Source organism: Cebus imitator, unplaced genomic scaffold (assembly GCF_001604975.1).
Source record: "Cebus imitator isolate Cc_AM_T3 unplaced genomic scaffold, Cebus_imitator-1.0 Scaffold233, whole genome shotgun sequence".
NCBI classification, from domain to species: domain Eukaryota; kingdom Metazoa; phylum Chordata; class Mammalia; order Primates; family Cebidae; genus Cebus; species Cebus imitator.
This window is the reverse complement of record NW_016107548.1, coordinates 2,645,417-2,663,196: the sequence shown is the minus strand read 5'-3', so window position 1 is coordinate 2,663,196 and position 17,780 is coordinate 2,645,417. Positions and strand designations below refer to the sequence as shown.

Genomic DNA, 17,780 nt, shown 5'->3' with positions numbered 1-17,780 from the left:
AGTGCTGGGATTACAGGCATGAGCCACCGAGCCCGGCAACAAACCTAATTTCTTAATAACACTTGTTAATGGAGACCATTAAACTGATTCTAGCTATTGCCTAATTGGGCTTTGTATATGTCAGACTCTGGGATTTGCATTAGGGCAAATCTTAGATATTATCTCACAACTTGGATTTTAAGTGCTCTATCCTAACAGAACCACCATGCCATCTGCTCCTTTCTGTAATGGAAGACGAATACTTTAAGATAATATATGATTCTCGTTTTCCTGTTAGGGGCCTACCAATGTATTTTTTTTCCTCATTAACTAATATCATCCCAAAGATATATGTACAGAGATACTAAGACTAGGGTAAAATATTCTACATATTTCATCATGAGAAGCTGTTTTTAGTTTGATGAAATAAGTGCTTTGCTAATATAAGATTCCTTACAAGGGCAGTCATTTTTAGCTGTTAAACTAAATAGACAAATCAAACAATTAATTTGATCATACCTTTTGAATTGTCCCAGAGTCACCACATACTATGGACATGTCAATTGTATTAGAAGATGAAAAGCCAGTGAGTGTTAATGAAGTACCAGACTACCATGAGGATATTCACACATACCTTAGGGAAATGGAGGTAAAAGTTCTCTGAATCCAGTTTGTATATTTGTTAAATGTGGCTAAATGAAATTAAGAGGATGTTTGTTTTTAAACTGCTAATGAATTATTTTAATGATACACTTAAGTTTATAGCATGTAGCCTCTCTTAATTCATGATAAAATAATCTAATTGCAATTTTAACACTACTAAATAATTTTCTCAATAGGTTAAATGTAAACCTAAAGTGGGTTACATGAAGAAACAGCCAGACATCACTAACAGTATGAGAGCTATCCTCGTGGACTGGCTAGTTGAAGTAGGAGAAGAATATAAACTACAGAATGAGACCCTGCATTTGGCTGTGAACTACATTGATAGGTTCCTTTCGTCCATGTCCGTGCTGAGAGGAAAGCTTCAGCTTGTGGGCACTGCTGCTATGCTGTTAGCCTCGTAAGTCTACCTAGGTTTGTTTGATTAAAAGTTATCACTACCTTTTGTTTAGGGAAGAAATTGATTTTTAATGGTGACCTTTTAATATTATACCAGGCAGAGAGTCAGTGACTACTTTAGGGATGGCAGTGTGGTAGGGCTTGGAGTGGAGTAGGATGAAACTGTGTTCTAATCTAGAACCCTAATTTTCCCCTATCTGGATTCCTTGAATGAAAACAGACTGTCTACATTATATATAGTACACTAGATTACAAATTTTAAAACATTTTCCTTCCAATATTAAAGTACTTTCTACAAATTTTAAAACATTTTCCTTCCAATATTAAAGTACTTTCTGGCATATAAGCAGTGTCTCTTTCATTAAGAAGTAAAGGCCAGGCATGGTAGCTCATGCCTGTAATCCTAGCACTTTAGGAGGATGAGATGGGTGGATCACTTGAGGTTAGGAGTTTGAGACCAGCCTGGCCAACATGGCAAAACCCCATTTCTACTGAAAATACAAAAAATTAGCCAGGCATGATAGCACAAGCCTGTAATCTGAGCTACTAGGGAGGCTGAGGCAGGAGAATCACTTGAACCTGGGAGCTGGAGGTTGCAATAAGCTAAGATCGCACCACTGTACTCTACCCTGGGTGACAGGAAGACTCTGTCTCAAAAAAAAGAAAAAAGGGAAAACTAAACTTAAAAATGAAAACAAAATATGTTTTCTTAGGACTTGTATTTCCTAAATTTTCAGCTACTTGGTGAACTCTGGATTGTTTCCATCTTGAGAAGTCTCATGCCTTTCATTTACTTCCTTTGACTGAACTGGGAAAATACCTCAAAAGTGCCTCATTGATTTGGACCTTTTAATTAGCATTTAGCTATCCAGTCTCTGCTAGAAATGATGATCAAGTGTCTGGAAATCCAGTTGGTGTGGGTTTTGGATTCATTCCATATATTCTGCTAATGGGATTTCAGAATTGGGATAAGGAAGCTTGCTTCTCTTTTAGGACTGATTACTTAAAACTTTTTTTATTGTAGAAAGTTTGAAGAAATATACCCCCCAGAAGTAGCAGAGTTTGTGTACATTACAGATGATACCTACACCAAGAAACAAGTTCTGAGAATGGAGCATCTAGTTTTGAAAGTCCTTACTTTTGACTTAGCTGCTCCAACAATAAATCAGTTTCTTACCCAATACTTTCTGCATCAGCAGCCTGCAAACTGCAAAGTTGAAAGTTTAGCAATGGTGAGTTAACTTTCATTTTGAATGGCGATTCTTAGGTAATAATTAGGGGCAGGTCCTAGTTCCTTTGTACAGTAGTGGGAAAGAGATTTAGTATTCAGAGGGAGGTTGATACTGCGGTATGGAAGAAAGCCTGCTGCTGGTAAAAGATAATCTATATCAGGAAAGCACTAGAACTGGAGGTATAAGGATGAAGTCTTGGGAATGGGTTGTCAGAATAGTTGTTTTTTAAAAGTTAATGAGGGAATATACAGAATGAGGATGGAGCAAAACACTAAAATGGTGAATCTGTTTAAAGATGAGGCTGTGAAATATTTTTTCTAGGGTTGCTACAGAGCCATTATCAAAGGTAGGAAAAAATTAGAAGGCAGGGATTTGAGATTTGAATTCTAGACGCTCTTGTGATCATAAAGTATTTTTTATTCCAGTTTTTGGGAGAATTAAGTTTGATAGATGCTGACCCATATCTGAAGTATTTGCCATCAGTTATTGCTGGAGCCGCCTTTCATTTAGCACTCTATACAGTCACGGGACAAAGCTGGGTATGTATTTACAGTCTTCACACACCTACCTTGTAATCAAATGCCTGTGCCAGATTAAATAATTGCCCTACAAAACTGAGGGTTGCCTAGATGTTCTTACTTGGAAAAACTTCAAATATATACAGTTGACCCTTGAAAAAACACAGGTTTGAATTGTGTGAGTCCACTTATACATGAACCTTTTTCCAGTCAAATGTGGATTGAGAATACAGTATTCAGGGGATTCAAAACCCATATATATGGAAGGGTGACTACAGGACTCAAGTTATGTACAGATTTGGGTATATTTGGGGAGGGTCCCAGAAGCAATCCCTCCTGTATACTGAGGGATGGTTATATGCTGTTTAAGGCATGTTACCTGTTGTACAGCATCTGTTTGTTAGGTGGAAAGCTTAGTTGTAACTTGGATTGAAAGGTGAACTTTTTAAAAAGCCTCTGATCTGTTGCTGGCAGGGAAAGCAGCAACAAATGAATTCAGAGATGGAATAGTGGCCTGAGAAAACTAGTTGGAAGAGTTAAAGATTAGTACTAGAATATAACATAAACTTAATGCCAACTGTTAACTCTGTTTGGGGTCCGTTACTAAAAGCAAAACTCAGGGGTTCTCTATTCCCTTCTCTGTAGCCTGAATCATTAGTACAGAAGACTGGATATACCCTGGAAAGTCTTAAGCCTTGTCTCATGGACCTTCATCAGACCTACCTCAAAGCACCACAGCATGCACAACAGTCAATAAGAGAAAAGTACAAACATTCAAAGTAAGAATTAACTTGGATATTGAAGCTACTTTTCTAGACTATAATTCAGAGATCTTTGACATTCTAACTTTATTCATGAATCTTCCATAGCCTCCTTGAGAATCTGTTCTCTTAACTGGTTATGTGTTCGAAGGTTGTAGTTAATGCTTTCTGCCTTGGGTCTGGGGGAGAAGGGAGAGGAAGGGGCACAGATGTGTATTTCAGGGATTAGACAATGTTTCTAAAACCATCAACTCGGTCAGATAGAAATAGCATTTTTTAGTTTCCAACACATGAGCACATACATTATTCCATGATCTTCTTTACCCAGTGAATGTTTACTAAAAATGTTTTTTTCCCCTACTTATAGGTATCATGGTGTTTCTCTCCTCAACCCACCAGAGACACTAAATGTGTAACAATGAAAGACTGCCTTTGCTTTCTAAGATGTAAATCACTCAAAGTATATGGTGTATAGTTTTTAACTTAGGTTTTTACAATCATTTCTGAATACAGAAGTTATGGCAAAGTACAAATTATGGTATCCATTACTTTTTAAATGGTTTTAATTTGTATATCTTTTGTATATGTATCTGTCTTAGATATTTGGCTAATTTTAAGTGGTTTTCTTAAAGTATTAATGATGCCAGCTCTCAGGATTATAACAATAAATTGATTTGGAAAACTTTGCAAGCCAAATTTAACTTCTTTAGGATTTCACTTAGAAAAGTTAATTTGGTTTACTGTAATGGAAAGTGAAAAGTCTTCCTCTAAAATTAGTTTTAGGAACAGACTCTCAAATTCTGACATTCATTTTCCTAAGCAACTGGATTAATGTGCTGACTTGAGCATAATCGAAGCATATCTGGAATAAATCTGTACTTACCAGTAGAGTGGAGATCCCTAGACTTTGGCTCTTTGTAAAACTTGATTAAGTTTTGTGGGGTAAACTCAACAGGTTGGGAGCAGGAGAGAGGTGGGAAGCTTATGTGCAAATTAACAGACAAGAAATGCTCCAGAAGGTTTATTTCAAAGCATACCATTAAAAACAAAAAAACCATTTTAAAAAATCCTGCTGGATTTTACAATGGATTTGTGAATAAAAAATCCCCAGGATTGTTAGAATGGAATAAATATCCTTTTAATAGTTATATACAAATATACAACTGTTAGCTTTAATTGGCAGCTCTCTTCTTTTTTCTTCTTTTCACTGGCTTTTTATTTGGTGCTTTCTCCTGTTTTACACTGGTGGTCTGTGTTCTGTGAATATAAAATAAGAATTTACTAAGAGTATGCTTGTTAAGTTTTGGATTATTGAAATAAGAGGCATTTCTTATTTTTCCAATAGGATATAAAATGTGTCAGCTATGAGTAAAACTGATATCCAAAGAGTTTTTCAGAATTAGATCCTAATTTTTATAAGTCACAAGGTAAATCACAGAACAGATGGATGTCTAATGAAAAAGGGAAGTCTTTTTGTTTATAGTCGTGTGGCAAGATGAGAGTAAAACCAGAGAGCAAACCTCTAGAAGTGTTCAGTATATGTACACATTTGAAATAAACCAGAAATTTGTTACCTTATTTTCTTTGGATTCTTGTCTGGTTCTAAAATGATCATTTCTTCTTCTTCACTATCTGAGAGTATTATGGGAGCATTTTTGTTTAAAAAAAAAAAAAAAAAAGTTAATCTTGGAAAATTTATTTCCACATGAGTTTACTTCTATCAGATGTTCTAAAACTCTTATTTCCAGGGCTGGGCATGGTGGCTCACACTTGTAATCCCAGCACTTTGGGAGGCTGAGGCAGGCGGATCACCTGAGGTCAGGAGTAACTTATTTCCCTATAACAGAGAGCCAGCCCATGCTACTCTTCAGGTGGAGGCTTTCTTTTCTCTTTAAATCAGCTTCTTAGGGCTCTCTAGAACTCATCTGTAACACTTGTTCCTTTAAACTCTTATTTCCTATCGGTTTTTAAATGGTGTGACAATTTAGCACATGTCATCATAGGAAAGTTAGGGGGAACTGTATATATCATCTTTTGTGAAGCCAACTGAATTGTTTGCCCTACTTTATTCCTCCAGAAATAGTTCCAATTGACACTTCAAGAGATAAAAGAAGAACCCATTTCCCACATACCTTTGGCATTGCTGGTATTTTTTAACATTGCCCAAAATACAGTAACAAAAAAGGCCATGTCATTTAAAAAAAAAATTTATTTGTATTACTACCAAAACTGACCATGAAAAAATATTACTGGCCATTTGTATTTTCTTTGAGAACTGCTCCACATCTTTTGCCCGTTTTTCTCCTGATCATTGTAATGATATATATAAGATGTGAATTAACCCACATCAATTCTTTGTATTTTTAGTTTTCAATTGGTTTCTCCTGTTCATAGGTCCACCTTCATTATTTTCAGTTGAAAATATAACAGTGAAAAAATGGAAACAACTTACTTACATCTTCAACAACAAGGGAATTGTTATATTCAGTGCTATACAAGTCTATGCAGCATTTGCTTACATCACTGCACAGAGAGTAAATAAATATCTGGAACAAGTTCTGGAAGAATAATACCAAACAGAAGTAACCACTGGGAAAGTTGAATAAGGGTCTCAATCAATAGGAATTTCTTTCCTTACCTATTTACTTGAATAATTAAACAAAAAGCTTAGGCTCTAGTAATGTTCATAAGCAATAATTTATCTCCTTAAGAAGTATTTGCATTACATTCCTACTAAGCATATTGCCTTCAGTTTTCCCTGCCAGCCTAGTTCACAGATCCTTATAGGATTTCTGTTCTTACTACATACACTGGCAAGAAATTGCTTTTTTTACAAGCAAATATAACCATACATAAAAACAAGTTCTTCAGTTCTATAGCTTTCAGAATGCATGAAACATCTAGGACTACCAGTATTCTAGTCATTTGTACAATTTATGTTCTAATACTGCAGTGTCTGGTATGGTAGCCATTAGCCACATGTGGCTGCTTAATTTTAACTAAAATTTAAAATTCAGTTCTCAGTAACACCAGCCACATTTCAAGCATTCAATAGCCACGTGGGGCTAGTGGCTGCTATACCAGCATAGATACTTAATAGAAGGTTTCTATCATCACAGAGTGTTTTATTTAGACAGTATTATGTTATAATATGGGATGGGCTTTTTGTTTCAGTCTAGAAACTACAAAAAAAGGCAGCATGCAAGAATAAGATCTTAAACTCATTCCCTTAAAATTGACCCAAATACATATATAAAATTTTTTAAATTAAAAATGTCACTATCATTTTATGCCAAAGTGTACCACTACTAGTATCATTAGAATTGCAGTTAGTCATAATTTAGTTGAAATTTAAATCACAATATTTAGCCCCTCTAAAAAAGCAATACTTATATCCCTATATATAACAATTCTCCATATTGTGTCCTATATCCTTTATATATAATAAAGCTTGCCTATACTAAAAAAAAATTAAAAAAAAATAAAAGACCATGTATATATCTAGTATACATCTCTATATATAGTTAATATGCTATTACTATATATAGTGATACACACTTATTTTGTGCATTATATATAACTATATGGTAATATTCTATATAACTATAATAAATAGTAATAAGTGTGCCATAGTGTCACCTACCTTGGCTTCCAATATCAGAGACTTCTATTCCAGTGTCCATCTTTATACTATCAAGAAGGATAGCTTCATCACTGCCACCTTCATCATCATCTTCCTTCTCAGAGTCTTCAAGATCACCCCAGGAGTTTTCTACTCCTTCTCCAATTTGGGCAGTTCCAGGAGTCCATAGCACAGGTTTAGAAACACTTAACAAGTTAAGAAAACCGAGTAACAAAACTACAGCTATTTGATGGACTGTTGAAAAAGATGGTAATAAAAGTTTTCTTCCTGTAAGACTGATTCAAGTGTGCCTCACGTTCCTAGGGGAAAAAAAACTTAGAGCCTACACTATGGATGGCTGAACAATGAAGAAGGAAAACTAACTCAGGCAATATTTTATGGATGCAGTTAATAGTAAGAAATGTGAAGAGACAGGTTCTCAACATTTTAGTTACAATACTAAATTAAAATTGGTCCTTAAAAATCTGGTGTTTGCAGGACACCTGAAAAAAAGTTGAATGTTATACCATCAACATAATAGTACTCACATCACTATCTTGTATTTTAAGTGTTTTTCTAACAAAGTACAGTGTTTACAAAATTTCAGTATGCACACCCTTCATATAGCCTAATATTATAATGCCAAGTGTTATGAATCGTGTTACTGCAAAAACCACCAAATAAAGATACACTTCTGAAGGAGGTTCTGCTTCAGCAATGATTTCTTCTGCTTTTTCTTCTACATCCGAAGTATCAATAGTGGCCTTTTCCATTTTAAATGCTGTGATTCTTTGATTTGCTATAGACTCTGCAAAACCAAACTTTCCACCTTCTTTCCTGTGTTGGGGGTAGGGGAGGTTAGTGGGAAGGAAGGAGGAGGAAGATTGGATACAAGACAGGAAGGGAAAACTATTATTTTATCGTTTGGTGAAAAATACTGAAAGAGAGTTTATCTGACTAACTTAACCTCACCAATTTACTATGCCTCACCTAGCCAGACCATGTGCTAGGTGGTTAAAATACTCTATTATCTAACCATCAAATCAGCCCTACCAGATAATGTTAATATCCCATATTACAGAAGAGGACACTGAGATGCTGGGTTATATATTTTGCTCAAGATAGCACAATAAGAAGTAGAGATGGACGGGAATCAATGTTTCCTTCCATTAATTTGGGTTACTAGATTATTTTTATCCTAAGAAAATGTTAACTTTTAAAGAAAAATCTTATGTCTTCAGGCACAAGGGCTCACACCTGTCATCCTAGTACTTTGGGAGGGAGGCCCAGGCAGGTGGATCACCTGAGGTCAGGAGTTTGAGACCAGCCTGGCCAACATGGTGAAACCCCATCTCTACTAAAAATACAAAATTAGCCAGGCATGGTGGTATGCATCTGTAGTCTGAGCTATTCGGGAGCCTGAGGCAACAGAATCTGAGCCAAGACTGCACAACTGCACTATAGCCTAGGCAAAAGAGTGAGACTGTCTCAAAAGAAAAACAAAATCTTATGTGACTTTTCAATATAGGTTTTATTTAAATTGCAGAAAATGTAATAAACAAGTCCAATCAACTTTCAAAAAACACTAAATAGTATACTTTAGATTAACAAGATCAAGTGTGAAATTTATATGGTTGCCCTTTTGCAAGGAAGATCCTTAAGACAAAAAAATATATTAAAAGACCATTTAGGGCCATTTCCTGTTCCCTGTGTTGTGTCTTGGGAGTCTGGAGCAATGAAGACCTCTGTGCTCTTAGAAGGGTCCTTCCTCTTTGTTTTGGAATTCTGTACTCAATTCAGGCTTAAATTTCCATCTGTGATGCATTTTGCAATAAGCGGGTTTGATGCCAATGCCTTTAAAGATACCTCTCAAAAAACAAACGGACAAGAGTCACCAGCTCCCACACAAAGTAAAAAACATGTACCTAATTTTAGCTGTGTTAATAAGGAGCTACTATCCACAAGTAACTGAATCAATAAATACCTATGTTATAAAACCCTCTCCTCCCTAAGGCACAGTAGCAAGCGGTACATACTTGTCTGGGAACCAGTTTCATTAATACTTTTATTGTAGCTGTTCAAAGATGAGTAGCAATATCTGTTACGAGTTTCACTACCTTTTGGAGTTTAGGATAACATATCTATACTGTAGTATTTACACTTTTTAATGAATTAATTTTAAGCGAAATTGGTATTCTAAAGTTCATATATAATAAAGCTTGCCTATACTAAAAAAAAAAAAGTAAATAAAAACTTTAAAACTAAAAATAAAAGACCATGTACTGTAGTTATGGAAAAGTTACTTACCTAACTTTTTGGTCATTTTCCAAAGCTTTCTGTATTAGCTCTGTAATTTCTGCTACTTTCACACCAGCAATTTTACTGCATCTCAAAACCTATTTATAAAAGTGAATTCTGTATTTAAAGACAATAAACCAAGGTTTTCTCTAAAGAAACTAAAACTATGAAATTTTCTACCTTTATAATTTAAGCCTGACTTTTCTAAACATGAAAATAATACAGTGTAAACACAGATTAAGGCAAGATGTGAAAGGTGTTTTAAGATATGTAAAGGACTATCACATTAAGGGAACAGACATGAAAATTTTCTTACATAACAGTATAAAAGATACCATAGAAGAGGTCACAGATACATATATGCTCAGGGATGCACTAACTTACTTTCTTTTTGGGTAATCTACAGAAATAGGAATCTGGGTAGTAGTTGTGATGCTGGTAAAGAAATGATGATAATAGAAACTAACATTAATTGCACACAATATATGCTAGACACTGCAATATCTTTATATCCTTATAACAACGAAGTGTCGACAATAACATCATTCCCTATTTTACAGATAAAGAAACTGAGACTCAAAGATATAAAATCACTTGCCCAAGATCAGCTAGTATGAGGACAGAGCTAGAATTCAAACTAAAGCAGCTTTTAATCACCTATACTATATGCTATATGGAGATCTATTTTCTAAAAGCTCCCATGTGAATCTGATATGTAGCTGGGTTTGAGAACTACTGCCAATTATACCCCAATTCTAAAAGTAAAACTGTCTTTTTACATAATTTCTACTACTGCATGTATTTTTAAAAAATGTTTATTTTTGAGACAGATCTCATACCATAGCCTGGGCTGGAATGCAGTGGCATGATCTCAGCTCACTCAACCTCCACCTCTTGGGCTCAAGCAATCCTCCCACCTCAGCTTCCCTAGTGGCCAGGATCACAGACATGCGCCATCAAGCTCGGCTAATTTTTTTTATTCAAAAAGAATTTCGCACTTGTTGCCCAGATTGGAGTGTAATGGTGCAATCTTGACTCACTGCAACCTCCACTTCCTGGGTTCAAATGATTCTCCTGCCTCAGCATCCCAAGTAGCTAGGATTACAGGCATCTGCCAGCCACCACACCCAGCTAATGTTGCATTTTTAGTAGAGATGGGGTTTTACCATTGTTGGTCAGGGTGGCCTTGAACTTCTGAACTCAAGTAATCCACCCCCCTTGGCCTTCCAAAGTGCTGGGATTACAGGCATGAGCCACCATGCTCGGCCGTTTTTTTTATTTTTATTTAATAGGTATATAAATCTTATTCTTCCCTGGACCCTCCTGCTAGTTGGAAGGGTCAGACTCTACCAGAACAGACATGGGAGCAGCAAGGGAGGAAAGAGGAGGATACCTCATAGCCACCAGTTTACACAATGTATTTAATAGTGATAGTACCGAAACCAGATTCTAACATATCCTAGAATCAATCATTGGAAGTATTCACATTGGATTTTTGTTAAAAGACAAGATAACGCATCTAAAGAGAAGCAACCTATTCTTAATGGGACATTAATCAAAGCACTAACTTGATCTTTTAGTAGCATTATCCCACCACTGGATTGGATAGTACAAATCTCTCGATGTTTGTTCATGGCAATCACCAGCAAGCCATCCATCACACGTTCTTCTCGTTCATTGGGATCCACCAATAAATATGTTCTGAAATGAATGTTAAATGGACCTGAACAAATCTGAGATCAAATGCTTACCATTTCTTGGGTAATGAATTTTTTAAAAGATGGCATCAATAAAGTCAACAGAGAATAAAGGTCTGAGCCTATGGATTTGGGTCACTGAAATGGGGAAAGAAACAAGAAAATTATTCTGTTTATGAACACAAATGAATGCTAAATGGATATCTCTTGTTATTACAATGAAATCACATTAAGTTCAGATTGGATTTGCTTAAATCATATGTAATCTAAATCTAATGCTATTTCTTTGATCAAATGACTTCTGGCTTATTAATAAGAACTAAGATAATATTAATTTGCTTAACTTTAAAGTTGTCCTAATGTCCTGTACTCCAGAGTTCTACTGTGTTCTGCTAATGGCTCATAAAAAAAATAGTCTATTTCTGCACTTTCCAGTATATTAGCCAATAGTCATCTGTGGTTACTGAGCCTCTGAAATGTAACCAGCCCAAACTAAGTATGTAAAATATTGGATTTCAGAGACTTAGTGGAAATAAAAGAATGTAGACTGTCTCATGAGTAATTATTAAAATACTGATTATTAATTTATTTCCTTAATATGAAAATATTTTGTATATATTAATTAAAATATATAAACATTAACTTTTTAATGTGACTACTGGAAAATTTTTAATTACATATATGAGGCCAGGCATAGTGGCTCACACTTGTAATCCCAGCACTTTGAGAGGCCAAGACTGCAGGATCACTTGAGCCCAGGAGTTCAAGACCAGCCTGGGAAACAAAGTGAGACCCTGTCTCTATAAAAAAAAAAAAAATTTTTTTTTGATTAGCCAGGTATGGCACACACCTGTAGTCCCAGCTACCTGGAAGGCTGAGGTGGGAGGATCACTTGAGCTCAGAAGTTGGAGGCTGCAGTGAGCTATGATCAGACCACTGCACTCCAGTCTGGGTGAGAGTGAAACCTTATCACAAAAAATAAAAAACTGTTTAAAAAATAGCAAAGGCTGGGTGTGGGCATGGTGGCTCAGGCCTATAATCCCAGTACTTTGGGAGGTGGAGATGGGCGGATCATTTGAACCCAGGAGTTTGAGATTATCCTGGACAATATAGTGAGATCCCATCTTTACAGAAAATAAAGAAATTAGATGTGCATGGTGTGCAACTGTGGTCCTAGATACTCAGGAGGCTGAGGCAGCAGAATCACTTAAGCCTGGGAGATTGGGAGATTGAGGCTGCAATGAGCCATGATCATGTCACTGGACTCAGCCGGGGTGACAGAGGGAGACTTTGTCTTAAACAGCTAGGCATGGTGGCTCATCCCTGTAATCCCAGCACTTTGGGAGGCTGATAACTTTTGAGCCAGGTAACTTTTGAGCTCAGGAGTTCCAGACCAGTTTGGGCAATGCGGCAAAATCTTTTTTTTTTTTTTTGAAAAAAGTACAAAAATTAGCTGCGCATGGTGGTGCACGCCTGTAGTCCCAACTATTCCGAAGGCTGAGGCTGAAGAATTGCTTGGGCCCAGAAAGCAGAGGCTGCAGTGAACAAAAATCATGCTGCTGTGCTCCAGCCTGGGTGACACAGCCAGATCTTGATCTCAAAAAAAAGAAAAAGAAAAAAGGAAATTACATATATGGTTCACATTTTATTTCTACTGGACAATGCTGGCCCATTTACCTCTGATGAAACTCTATACTACAATGACTAAAACTTGAAAGTTTTTCTCTAGTCCTTATGCACAACACTGTGTGAAACATCTTATTTTTATCTCCCCTGTTTCTAAAGAAATTTAAGGCTCAAGTTTTCATTTGAAAGTACGATTAAATGGACCTGAAAAACTCCAAGTGTTCTGCCACAGGAGGATTTAGCAAAGTAAAGAAACCGCTGGAAAACTGAAGAACACTGGATTTTTTTTTCTGCCAGTTTGTGACTCTTCCTCCCTTGTAACTCACTTCTAGAACTACTCCATCTAATATGCTCCAAAGGCCCCTATCTTCCAATAACTCAGAGTAAATCTTACCCAACTTTCCCAAATTAGAGCCTAGCATATAATTCTCTTAACCCCTGCACATCCTTAGGAAACATAAGACACTACCATGCCATAGTAAATGCCTAAGTTTTTAAGTACGCCATGAAAAGAAAAATGTTAGGAAGTATCTTCATCATAGTATAAGTGTTTTGTTACTTCTATTGAGAAAGCTCTTTGTCAACTAATGCCCTTACAAAGAAAGAATATTAATGTTAACATGACATTTGAGTAGAGCAATAAAATTCCTAGCTGCATTTGTAATTTTGGCCCATGACAAGGTGAGGCTTACCCTTGCTGGAAAAAGGCAAAACTGACACAAATGGGCATGTGGTGGATACTTAATGGTACAGGATCACGCTCTTCAGGTGTATACTGTTTCAAAAGAAAATGTTTAATAATTATAGTCACTAATTTATGAACATGCAAAAAAAAATCACCTTGCACATTAAATACTAAAATAAAAAATGAAGTTCCTTTAATCCTTTGAGTACCCAAATAACTTCTTTTATATTAATAATTACCTGTTTGATTTTGCCACTCACGTTCCTCAAACTGCAACTTTTTCAAAAAGCTTTTTCAAAAATATACTGACGTATAATTTACATCCGATAAAATTCACTCATTTTAAGTATATGATTCAATTTTTAGTAAATGCAGAGTTATGGATACATTTACAGACCCATAGCCACAATCTAGTTTTTTTTTTTAACATTTCCATTACTCCCCAAAATTCCTCTGAATCTGTCTGTAGTCCATAGGAGTTTGGTGTACTTCTACCCTAGCCCTAAACGACCACTGATTTATCTTCTTTCTGTCTCTATAAATCTGACTTTCTGACCATTCTATATAAATGGGGGAAAAAAATTGTAATGTTTTACACCTGGCTTCTTTCAACTTAGCATGTTTCATGTACCTTGGAGCACTTATCAGTAGTTCAGTTCTTTTCATCACTGAACAGTATTCCATTATTGATACCACATTTTATCTATTCACCAGCTGGACATTTGGACTGTTTCTAGTTTCTGGCTAATAAATGATGCCATAAACATTTGCATTCAAGTCTTTGAATGAACATAATAATCTCTTATTCCTCCTGTAGATTCTTAGGAATGAAATTACTGGAATATTTTTTCCCCTAATTTTAAGTCATTGTAATTTATTATGACAAGGTCAAAATCTGCTGAAGTGTATTTCCAGCTGGGCATGGTGGCTCACACTCGAAATTCCAACACTTTGAGAGGCCAAGGTGGGAGAATCCCTTGAACCAGGAGTTCAAGACCAGCCTGGGCAATTTGGTGAAACTGTATTTCTACAAAAAATACAAAAATTAGCCAGGTGAGTGGCACATGCCTGTAGTCCCTGCTACTCAGGAGACTGAGGCAAGAAGACTGCTTGAGTCTAACAGGCAGAGGTTACAGTGAGCTAAGATCACATTACTGCACCCTAGCCTGGATAAAAGAATGAGACCCTGTCTCCAAAAAAAAAAAGGGAGTATTTTCTTCTATTGTTATTTTTCTGCATATAGAATGTTGTCTACACTTAAAACTTAAGAAAACTGCCAAACTTTTCCAACATGGCTGTACCATTTTACATTCCCACTAGCAAAAACATCACAGTATTCCTTAATTGATTTTTCAAGTCTAGTAATCGCTCTCTACTTTTTTTTTTTTACTTCCTTATATAAACTCTCTCCTCTAAAAGAATATTACCACTACTGTTAACAAACCTTTGTCCCTACTCCTCAGTTTTTAATGGTTCTGCTTCAGTCTACTGCCCAGAAACAAAATTATGAATCACTGCTTAAAAAATTTGGGCATCTGATGTTTTCTTTTGCAAGTTCAGGACTCAAACTGTAAATACAGTGCACTTGTGTACTTTCATTATTCTAGCATGTAATTTTTTTTTTTTTTTTTTTTTTTTTTTTTTTTTTTTTTTTTTTTTTTTTAGAGATGGAGTCTTGCTCTGTCCCCCAGGCTGGAGTGCAGTGATGCGATCTCGGCTCAATGCAACCTCTGCCTCCAGGGTTCAAGCAATTCTCCTGCCTCAGCCTCTCACGTAGCTGGGACTACAGGTGCACACTGCCACACCTAGCTAATTTTTTTGTATTTTAGTAGAGACGGGGTTTCACCATGTTGCCCAGGCTGGTCTCAAACTCCTGACCTAAGGCAATCAGCCTGCCTCGGCCTCCCAAAGTGCTAGAATTACAGGCATGAGCCAACCGCGCCTGGCCTCTAGCATGTAATTTACATAAATCAAAACTGACATACTCAGCACAAAACATAAAGACAACATAGGTCAATGGTTTTCAAAATGTGCTCCCTGGACCAGCAACATCAGTATTACCTAAGAATTCAAAGTTAGAAGCACAAATTCTTAAGTCCTAGCACTGTTTTACTTTAGGAGTAGAGCCTGGCAGTATGTTTTAACAAGCCCTCCACGTATTTCTGATGGACTTTTGCCATCTCTTTGCTTAATGAACAAAAGTCCTGGAGACAAATATAAATCTGCTGATTCCTCAGTCCTTTTCAGCTACTGCATGCCTCTTGGAGGGTAAGCAACTCACTGTGCTGAGAGTCATGTATTTTTCACACATATGGCCCCTAAACATAAGTCAACCACTTCATTTAATGCTCAGTCCAAAAGAGTCATCGATTCTATTCTGGAAAACCAGGCTAGGGTATGTTCTTACTGACAGATGTTTCAATAGAGGAAATGTAAGAGATTTCAAGGGCAATTTTGACCATGTGCAATTTTAGTCTTATGAACAAATTTTAGAACCAACCAAGTTGCCATCTGCAACATAACTTCACTAAAAGCAAGTTGCCTGCACATTTAGGACACTCCTCATTCATTCATATCAAGGATCCTGGTCACATAAGAGCTTACCAGTGTTACTTCATCTCCTTGGACAGAGACATCAGGTCTTCGGAAGTGACATAAGGCCACGACTGCAGCAATGCTGGCAGCATCAATAATATTTCCATCATGATTTAATAAATGTAGGTCTACACGTATTTGCCAAACCTGAAAGTGAATTTTAAACAAATAAATCCTGATTACAATCAGTGGCTATTTATCAGGAAAAGTAACATCGTGTACAAATTTTTTCTTCCTGTTAAAACAGGCAGTTACTCCTTCTAGTTTGTCAACAAAAAATACATTTTAGAAATTTTAAGCCAAACATCTGAAATACTGTGTGAGTCATTTAACAACAGTAAAACACATACTTTAAATAAACAGAACCACTCTAATATTTAATACTAAGATTTTCCTAACCTCAAATCTAATGATATTTTTATCATGTTTGTTAATTTAAAAACCACAAACCCTAGGCTAGGCACAGTGGCTTACACCTATAATCCCAGCACTTTAGGAGGCCAAAGTGGGAGACCTGCCTGAGCAACACAGCAGGACCTTATTTCTACAAACAGAAAAAAATGTTTTTTAATTAGCCAGGTGAAATGGCATGCACCTGTAGTCCTAGCTATTTGGGAGGCTAAGACAAGAGCATCCCTTAAGCCCAGGAGTTTAAGGTTACATTGAGCTATGATTACACCACTGCACTCCTGCCTGGACAAGAATGTCACCCTATCCCTAAGAGAAAATAATAAATAAATTTTTTTTTTTAATTTTAAAAAGTTAAACTTTTAGGTTTTGTGGTATTTTTAATAAGCTTATAAGTAATGCAAATACAAAGTATTATACTTAGGTATGGAATATGGAAAGCTAAATGATTTCTGTGGAGTAAAAAGCTTGTCAAAATACCTTAATCAAGAATCAAATTCTGGCCAGGCACAGTGGCTCACCCCTGTAATCACAGCACTTTGGGAGACTGAGGTAGGTGGATCACTTGAGGTCTGGAGTTCAAGACCAGCCTGACCAACATGGTGAAACCCTGTCTCCACTAAAAATAGGAAAATGAGCTGAACATGGTGGCAGGTGCCTGTAGTTCCAGCTGCTCGGAGGGCTTGAAGAGGGGAGGTAGAGGTTGCAGTGAGCTGAGATTGCACCATTGCAGTCCAGCCTGGGCAACAGAGGGAGACTCTGTCTCAAAAAAAAAAATAATAATAATAATACAATTCTAATATCCTAATGCAGCACAATTTACTGGGACTAAGATTTCCAAAGTTATCCCTGCTACTGACATGGTGTGGCCCTGTGTAAATCGATAAATCTATCAAAATGAAGTATTTCATCTGTTCTTGAGTTCTGCATGAAAGAAGAAAACTACCTGCTTCTATGAACTCATGTAGGTAACAAAAGAAAATAAATGAGAGATTATATGAAAAAGCCACAAGTTCTTTAAATATTTTACACACGAATCTAAGTTACTATTTTCACCCTTTAAATATAATGCTTTTTGTCCCTTCAGAGACAGAGAGATGGCACAAAGTTCTAAGGGTATCACATCTGAAGTGAAGTGAACCAGTACAAAACTGAGTTAACTAAAGTTCTGAGAATAAAAGAACAGATACTGGGATCCATGAATCAATAATATTCATCCTAAGATTAAGAATTTTGGGCATATTCTCCATTCCATGTGGTTTGGGGTTAAAAAAAAAAAAAAAAAAAAAAAAAAAAA

General features: G+C 36.3%; 2 protein-coding genes across 2 annotated transcripts in view; one reads left to right on the top strand and one right to left on the bottom strand.

Moving 5' to 3' along the window:
• CCNA2 (cyclin A2) overlaps positions 1-5,130 on the top strand; it is a 7,877-nt gene extending 2,747 nt beyond the window's left edge. Inside the window, exons 3-8 of the mRNA XM_017497588.2 lie at positions 516-628; positions 819-1,042; positions 2,066-2,273; positions 2,699-2,812; positions 3,437-3,570; positions 3,920-5,130. Coding sequence (XP_017353077.1) covers positions 516-628; positions 819-1,042; positions 2,066-2,273; positions 2,699-2,812; positions 3,437-3,570; positions 3,920-3,968 — 842 coding nt within the window. The 3' untranslated portion in view covers positions 3,969-5,130. The remainder of the gene's footprint in view (positions 1-515; positions 629-818; positions 1,043-2,065; positions 2,274-2,698; positions 2,813-3,436; positions 3,571-3,919) is intronic.
• EXOSC9 (exosome component 9) overlaps positions 4,561-17,780 on the bottom strand; it is a 15,016-nt gene continuing 1,796 nt past the window's right edge. Inside the window, exons 4-12 of the mRNA XM_017497602.2 lie at positions 16,358-16,390; positions 16,085-16,250; positions 13,488-13,570; positions 11,041-11,173; positions 9,482-9,570; positions 7,865-8,011; positions 7,196-7,380; positions 5,127-5,205; positions 4,561-4,809 (exon numbers count right to left, since the gene is read on the bottom strand). Of these exons, the coding sequence (XP_017353091.1) occupies positions 4,725-4,809; positions 5,127-5,205; positions 7,196-7,380; positions 7,865-8,011; positions 9,482-9,570; positions 11,041-11,173; positions 13,488-13,570; positions 16,085-16,250; positions 16,358-16,390 (1,000 nt within the window). The 3' untranslated portion in view covers positions 4,561-4,724. The remainder of the gene's footprint in view (positions 4,810-5,126; positions 5,206-7,195; positions 7,381-7,864; positions 8,012-9,481; positions 9,571-11,040; positions 11,174-13,487; positions 13,571-16,084; positions 16,251-16,357; positions 16,391-17,780) is intronic.